Source organism: Eublepharis macularius, chromosome 16 (genome assembly GCF_028583425.1).
Source record: "Eublepharis macularius isolate TG4126 chromosome 16, MPM_Emac_v1.0, whole genome shotgun sequence".
Taxonomy (NCBI): domain Eukaryota; kingdom Metazoa; phylum Chordata; class Lepidosauria; order Squamata; family Eublepharidae; genus Eublepharis; species Eublepharis macularius.
Genome location: NC_072805.1, coordinates 34,926,433 through 34,935,000, shown reverse-complemented (window position 1 = coordinate 34,935,000; position 8,568 = coordinate 34,926,433). Strand labels below are relative to the sequence as shown.

Here is an 8,568-nt window from a genome sequence, read left to right as displayed (position 1 = left end):
GAATTGTATTTGGACGAATATTCCAAAAGCAAGGAGTTCCATTGCACCTTTAACACATTTTTTGGTGACAAGGATTCATAGAATACTGTCTGCTTTTCAAGATTACATTTTTTTCCAGCTAAAGAGAGGGTCTGTAGTTTAGCCAAGAACATGCAAAAAGTCCTGAATTTCAGACCACAGTTATTTCCAGGTAAAATGATCTCCGGAGGTGGGGCACGGAACAGTCTGGGGGTAAGACCCTAGTGTCCACTGCTGGGTTGGCTGATCTAATGGTCTGACTAACAGTGCAATCCTAAAAAGAGTTACTTCAGTCTAAGCTCATTGAAATCAATGGGCTTAGACTGGAGTAACTTTTCTTAAGATTGCACTGTAAATATAAATCTGATTCGCATCTTCAGAGTTGCAACAACACATTTCCCCCATTAAATATATGTGTATTTCGATATTGTTCATGCATTGATAAATCAGCATTATATATATTATATGTATATTATACATATTACAGTGCCACCTTAAGCAGAAATACACCCTTTTTAAGTCCGTTGAAGTTGATGGGGCTTAGAAAGTTATACGGATTGGTGCAGTTAGTATGCTTTAATTTCCGAGGTGTGTCTCTCCTTTCATAGTGATTTGTTTGTCATTTCAGATGTCAGGAAAACACTGGATGATTTGCAAAAAGTTATGTGGAATTTTGAGTCCAGAGTTGAATTTACTGAAGATTTGCAGAAGATGAGTGAAGTAAGATGTTGTTTGTTGTACCGGAACTTAAAGGTTTAATAACAATGATAAAAAGCAGTGAATGCACAGAAGAGGATATGCAGTAAAAGCATATCCTCAGGCTTATTCTTACTGCATTTCACTGCTGTGGCGTGACTTTAGGTGGACCCAGTAACAGTCAGTAACAGTCATGCACACCCAGCATTTATCCAGCACTCTCAGGGTTCAGGCCCTGACTTGGATAGCCCAGGTGAGCCTTATCTCGTCAGATCTCAGTAGGGTTGGCCTTAGTTAGTAATTGGACGGTAGACCTTGAGTGAAGACCTGGGTTGCAAAGGCAGGCAATGACAAGCCACCTCTGTTAGTCTCTTGCCATTAAAACCCCACCAGGGATTGCCGTAAGTCAACTCCAACTCCAACACACACACACTCAGGGTTCAGAACACTTCATATACATTGTTGTACTAATCTGTACGACAGCCTTCTAAGGTGGGCTAGTGTTTTTTCAGTATTACAGATGAGGGAGTGAGGCTGAGAGAGAGAGTGGTGCATCTAAGACCATCTTTGGACGGAGATAAAATTTTAAATCACAGCTTGGCCCCTACGTTATGCTACTGTCTTAACTATCAGCCCTACCCCATGCTCTTCCCCTTGATTTGCTTGCTGGGCATCCTGGCAACTACTGTTTTGAGAACAAAAGTCCAAGACCCTCTTTGATGTGTGACAGTATTCGTGTCCAGGATTCTCTGGTCATTAGCAAGTGGTAGTAAATAGATCAAATACTCATCGGCTTCAACTTTCCCCCCCCAACTAGGCAGCAGGCGATTTTGTTGATATAAGAGAAGTATCTGAAAGCAATGGCACCGAAACAAAAGGTGAGTTTTTTAATGCACAAGGCAGTTGGGGTTTTATGTGCTGCATTTATGTTCCTTTTATTAGTTTTGCAATACAGAAAACATGTTGTCTCCAGTTTAATGGGGTGACTGACAAATGCGTCAAGTTAGAGTTCTGTAGGCACTTTTGGAAATTGCAAGATGTGTTTGCTCAGACATGGTGGAGCAATATTGCAGCCCACCAAAATAAAACTTTTGGCGAGTGACTCCTCTGAAGAATCTAGAATTTGGTTGCTTTAGTTTCGATTTTTCTGTGGTTATTTTGTATGCTGCCCTTTGCTCAAAAAGTTCAAATAGGCACTCAAGTTGGACTCGGGCAAAACAGCACAACGTAATAAAATCAGAAGTCGCTATAATGACATCATTTAAAAAGAATCAGAATATCTGTTAAACAGCACCCAGAGGTAAACTTTCTCAGATAGACGTAATGCAAATTAAACCAAAAATGAACCCCAAAGAATAAAAGCCCAGCCATCAAAAAGACGAACCTCTGTAAACTATAACAAGGACGGTGATAGGCCGGCTGTATCTCAGGAAGAGACTGTGGCTCAGAGGCAGAGCTTTAGTACCCAGAACATCTGGTTCAAAGGATCTGGTAGTAGGCAGTGTGAAAGGCCTCCGCCTGAGATCCTGGAGAGCCACTGCCAATCAGGGCAGACAATACTGACTGATAGACCAAAGGCCTAACTTAGAATAAGGCAACTTCATGTGTTCATGTGAAGGAGTTCCAAAAAAGGGGAGTTGTTACGGAATTTTCCTACTTTGTGCCTGCAATGTATTGAAATATGCCATAAGAGTTAATTGACAATACCCATATACTTATCAGATTACATTAGTGGTAGATGTGAAAAGGATTGCGCTGAAGACATTCTAGGATGATTGTCTCCAGGTTTGAGGGGAATGGAGTCTTTGTGTGGCGGGGGGGGGGGGGAGGGCTTGCCTTGGCATTTGGGTAGCACTAAACACTATTGCTCTGGCACAGTGTTCAGGTTCATTGGCAGAACTACTTAAACACTTTAGTGGTAATTTGCAGCAGAAAAGTTTTGCGCCCAAATTCTGTAGTAACTATTGTCTCCCCCTCCCCTCCTTTCTCTTGAATTGTCTTGGTAATAGCATTTTTTTTTAATTCTGTTTTTTGTTTGCTTAATTACCCAGGAAAGCGTAGAACTGCTCACAGACCTCATTCAAAGCCCAAAGCAGATGCTTTTCAGGCACATATTCAAGAAAATGGAACTGGTGAAAAGTTCAGTGGGGACATGAAATCCGAGTCAGAACTTTGGGCAAGACTCGATGAACTTGAGAGGCAAGAAGAGATCCATGGTGAACTTTACAGGTATCTTAAAAACAGCTGCAGGCTAAAATTCTCTGGTCCAAAGGACAAGAACATTTTAGAACTTTAGACTGACGCTTGGCCCTTGATTGGGTCAGACTTGTCTACTAAATCAGATAATAGTGATGGGGGAAAGCGATGGGCATTACTGCTCTTGTAATATCAACGTTTTGCTCCATCTTGCCTGTTGAAATGCCTTCTGAGGCCAGAACTAACTAGAGCAGTCCTCTTATAAATGCTAGCTTAGCTCCAACTTGAGATGGACGAGGTTTCCTCTGAGGTCACCTGAGATTCAAGCGTGAACAAATCATATTTTAGGATAAACTGTCAAAAAGTTTGTCTTATTTCAGCTGGAATCTGAGCTTGATGTTACCAGGAGTGCTAGGGTACCTCCACCCCAATTACCTTATCCTGCCATCTTCTTCCACCCTACCCATCTCAGCTGCCCTGCAGGGGAGCAGGGCCTTGGTGGAAGACAAGGGAAAATTCTAGCAGCTGTCCCTTCACCTCTCTACTCCTCCTTTCCATCCCATCGGGTGCATTCTGGGAATTGTAGTACCCAGAATACTGATAGTAACTGTTGGGTGTTCTAAGTACTGCAAGGATTTTCTCTGCCAACATTGCTTTGCTCCCCAGAAGCAGGACAAGTAGGGTAGGAGGGAGGAGAAAAGAAAAAGGAGGATCCTTCCAGAGAGAAATTCTGCGGCTGGGAGGCTTATCTCACTTTGACGTCCGGCTTTCCTAGTCACTGAAGCACAGGCTCTGCAAGCTAAAGGAGTATGAATTTGGTCCGAATCTCCAGTTCTGAATTACAGTCTGCTTTTTGGTGATCTAGATCTGCCTCGTTAACTATTTAGAGAATTGCAATCTGATATGCAGTGTTTTGTCTGCCTGACCCTCTGTGGTTATGGCCAACATCATGTCACTTTCTGTATCTGCAACATATTTCTATTATAAGATAGCAGTAAATGGAAGATTCAGAGTTTGCTGGGTTTGGGAAAGTCAATTGTTGCTTTTTCTTTAGGCAGCTTCTTCACATTTTAATAAAGTGACAAGGGAGTCAGAAATATTAATCTTCCCTGGTATTAACATGTAAGAACAGATGGGCACACCTAAGCATTAGACATTTTATATTTGCACGAGATATCATCCTGCACCGTTGACTTGGATTGCTTTAGCAGTGTTTCTTTTTTCCCACGGACAACTGATCTTTGTGCTTCTGTGAAGCTGTTAAAAATCTCCAGCAGAGAATTGGTAGCATTTCACTGGACAACAGTTGCCATAATTTGTGTATTTCCTACCGCTTCATTTCCTTTCTAGGACCTCTAATGTTTTTGAGGCAAATGGAGAAGATGCATTCTCCTCTGAGGAAGAGAGAGAAGACAAGAAGACAGCTGTGAATGTGGTCCATGATGAAGAAGATGCTAATATTCAGGGCAACGTTCAGAAAGAAATAACCAACTCTGAATTGTTTGGAGGTCAAGCTAACGGTGCAAGTCATTATCGTAGCGATGATGAGGATGAATTTGCCATTTCGGAGGATGCTGTACCAACAATATATTTCTCCCATACTGTGGAACCTAAAAGGGTTTGTATTACAATGACTGTTGAGTTACAAGTGTTATCAAGATTATTCTCCATAATCATGAGGACTAATTTTTTTTAATAAATAGAAATTATGGATCATCAAGGATTCTAGTTTTTGTCTTGGAATGATCAAGAAACAGGACAAACTTGCTTTTCTAATCTACATTCTTATCTGTCAAAATATAATAAAGGTATAGGAAGAAAAAAAAGATAAAAGTAGTCCACTGTGCAAGCACCGAGTCATTACTGACCCATTGGGGGTCGTTGCATTACGACCCCCAATGGGTCAGTAATGACTTGGTGCTTGCATATTTTCTTGGCAGACTTTTTGTTACGGGGTGGTTTGCCGTTGCCTTCCCCAGTCATCTACACTTTACCCCCAGGAAACTGGGTACTCATTTTACCAACCTCGGAAGGATGGTAGGCTGAGTCAACCTTGAGCTGGCTACCTGAACCCAGCTTCCGCCAGGATCGAACTCGGGTCACAAGCAGAACTTGGGCTGCAGTACTATATCTTACCACTGTGCACCACAGGGGTCATACTGAAATCCCCTTGCAATCTCAAACTGGTTGTTAGATGCGGGTATTTTATTTCTTTCATTTATACCCCACCATTCTTCACAGTGGGGCCCCAAAGTGACTTGCATCATTCACTTCTCCTCCATTTTATCAGGTATCCTGAAAATCAAAATTGAAGTCTTTTATGTTTGGCAGGCAGGACAGCAAAGATTATAAGGTGGTGCCAGTAAACTTGAGTTTCTCTCTGGAGAGAAGAAGCCCATTTTCAGGACATACCTTCTTGATAAGCTATTGTGAAACTTAAAACAGGGATTGTACCTGGGAACTTCTGCGTGCAAAAGCAGATCTCTGCCACTGAGCCATGGCCCTCTGGCCTGTTGCTTACTGGGTCACCTATACAAATGTGGCTTTGCCCCATCACTCGCTAATCCAGAGTGGACCTTCCCTATTTTCTGCTTGTTGAACATAGTAGTTATGAAAGCAGATAGCACAGGGCTGTCCAAGAAGGGGCGGAGGGGAAAGGTTGCCCATTTGACATATAATCATAAATCAAAGTTTTATCAAGTTGTACCACTTGCACAAGTGTACGCAGATATATTTTTGCAGAACTGAAAATGTTGGACAACAACTGGGTGAAGGAAAGCAATAAAATAGGGGACTCGTAGGAAGGGGAAGTAAGCAGAGGCTTGGAGAAGACAGGAAGATTGTTGAGGGTACACAAGTCTCAACCAAACAGGGTTAACTTTGCAGTTCTTAATACAGCCCATTCCCCTTGTTCAATATACATGGTGAGAAATAGAAAATCAACAGTGTGTAATCTGCGTTAAGTTTGTCTGTGGTGACCAGCAGTTGCACACAGTATGTGTCAAGATACTGTGCAACTTAATGTTTGACTTAATTGACATATCCGGCTGATTAGAGAACAAGATTTCGCCTTTTACTCGCTCGATTAAAAACCTGATTATTCATGACTAATACGTGTTTTCATTTCAGGTACGAATAAACACAGGAAAAAATACCACCTTGAAATTCAGCGAAAAGAAAGAAGAAGCCAAGCGTAAGCGGAAGAATAGCAATGGCAATGGGCACTCGAATACCGAATTGCCCAACATCAAAACACCAGCGGACATTTACAGGTGTGGCATCTGGCTACTGGCTGGTGCAAAATTCTGTCTGTGTAGTATGCTAGTGGTGGAAATCTACCACAAGCCAGAGGGTCACAATTAATACTCCTCCATAGCTACTTGTAATTAACATTATTTAAATAGAGTATTGGAGGACCTTTTGTATGCTAAGTTGCAGCCGGTGGGAATTTCGCACTTATTCGGTATTGCTCATATTATGCAATTATTAACTCAGTGTGAAACAGCTCATTGAAAACAAGATGAGAATTAGAAAAACAATGGATTTGTGTTTCAGTTCATTGATGTATACGTTAGAGAGATATTGAACATTTACCCATATTTTTATGAGTCTTCTGTTCTGAGTGTTAAAACAGGGCTTCTCAAAGCTATTCCACAAGCCATATTGGAGTGTCCTTCCTTTGATACGGTTTTAGTTTTCAGGGAAGCCCAAACCATTGGGACAGCTATGCATCTGCCTAAATAGACACATTTTGTGTACCGTTTACAGGATATATAAAATATCTGTGTGTATGTGTTCTGTGTCATCAAGTTGCCTCCAACATATGGTAGCTCTATGAATGAAAGACCACCAAAACAATCATTAACAGACTTGCTCAGATCTTGCAATCTAGAGGACGTGGCTTCTTTTATTGAGTCAAGCCATCTCATTTTGGGTCTTCCTCTTTTCCTGCTGCATTCCACTTTTCCTAGCGTTATCGACTTTTCCAGAGAGTCTTGTCTTCTTGTGATATGACCAAAGTACGATAGCCTCATTTTGTCATTTTAGCTTCTAGGAAGAATTCAGGCTCGATTTGTCTTTTTGGTTATCCATGGTATCCATAAAACTCTCCTCCAGCATCACATTTCAAATGAAGATTAATATATAAATATATGTAAAATTTAAAATATATAAACATTTTAAATAATCGAATTGTTCTCTTTGATTTTAAGAAAGTTGGTCAGTTGGGTGTGTGAACTTACTCATATGTTCAGGGCTCATTTCCAGTTATCTGCCTTTAATTTTGCCTGACTGCTTACATTGTGAGATAGCGCTGGCTTCTATAGTTCAAATGTATAGCTCCTGTATTATATTTTCTAGCTAAAGTAGAACTTTCTCTCCCTTTTGAGACCCACCAGGTCTTTCTTGGTCACCCTTGTCATAGTTATCCCCAAAGGCATAAATGGTACCCATGTAGGCTATCTATGGATGGGATTCACTTTCCAAATTCCTATTCATCAGAGTTGTATATAACATTTTGAGTACTAGTTATGGACATTTCTTGACCTAGATCAGTTGTCCATATGGCAAGGACATATAATCCACAGCTGTTAGATATATTAAGAATGTCTTAAAGGTTTTTTTTTATAAACATGAAGCTTATTATAAATTAAACCTTTAAGAAGTTTCATTATGGCAATTTTCACATCTTATTTTTCTTCAGTCTTTTCTTCATCTCTATTCTTGTTTGAGCTGCTTGCTATGTCTGGCATAATCACCCAAGAAAGAGAGTCCATAGCTCAGTCATAGAGCCCTTGATTTGCATGAAATAATGCCCTGATTCAAATGCCCCCAACACATTAGAAATCTATCCAGTTTAAGTTTTTCAGAAAGACCTTTCACTGTGGAGACATTGCAGACTAGACTGGTGTAGCTGCATCTGCGATCTGTCTCAGTGTAAGACAGTTCTGTAATTGTCCTTTCCCCCGTTGTTTTTGCACCAGCTTCTAAAGTAGCATTGTTAAGATCTCTTAATTCCTCTTTTATCCAATTTCTCCATGAAATCCAGCAATCCATTGCTTTCCATCTTTTTAGGAATTTAGAGTCTGTTCCTAATCAATTCCGTTTTGATTAAATTGAAATTCAAAGAGAGGAGGGGCAGGAAGGTTGATTCTTCAGAATTTTACTCTGTAGATGCTCAGAGGGAGGCAATATCTTTCCACCACTCAGTGGTGCATGATATAAAACAAACTTTAATGGCTGAAGGTACAAAAGGGTACACCGATTTCTCTTCAGAGATGTGTGTATCTAAAAAAATTAATTTTGGAAAAAGAAAGTCCCCCTCCCCATAACAGTGCTATTCTAAAACTCTTTCTCCCATAATTCTAACTGCATGGGAAATTTCTTATTTTGAAATTTCTTACATTCTGCTCTTTGGAGGCAAATTTGATCATCAAAAGACAGGGGGGGATACTTTTCTCTGTAAAATCATTCCACAACTGATTTACAGTTTTTTGCTTGCAAAATAGCCAATAGTTACGTTAGTCCTTTGAACATGGATATTGTCTTCAGATGAAAAGTGATGGGTGGCCACTCAGAAGAGGAAGGGTAATGGTTGAATTACAAAACTCTCTCCTGCCTTGCTAAAGCGTCTTGTTTTTCTTGCAATATCTCTTTAAA

The 8,568-nt window shown here is 40.5% G+C and overlaps 1 protein-coding gene across 1 annotated transcript in view; it reads left to right on the top strand.

Moving 5' to 3' along the window:
* URI1 (URI1 prefoldin like chaperone) overlaps nucleotides 1–8,568 on the top strand; it is a 55,797-nt gene that overhangs the window by 43,363 nt on the left and 3,866 nt on the right. The window contains exons 5-9 of the mRNA XM_055000566.1: nucleotides 647–738; nucleotides 1,532–1,592; nucleotides 2,766–2,943; nucleotides 4,261–4,528; nucleotides 6,040–6,182. Coding sequence (XP_054856541.1) covers nucleotides 647–738; nucleotides 1,532–1,592; nucleotides 2,766–2,943; nucleotides 4,261–4,528; nucleotides 6,040–6,182 — 742 coding nt within the window. The remainder of the gene's footprint in view (nucleotides 1–646; nucleotides 739–1,531; nucleotides 1,593–2,765; nucleotides 2,944–4,260; nucleotides 4,529–6,039; nucleotides 6,183–8,568) is intronic.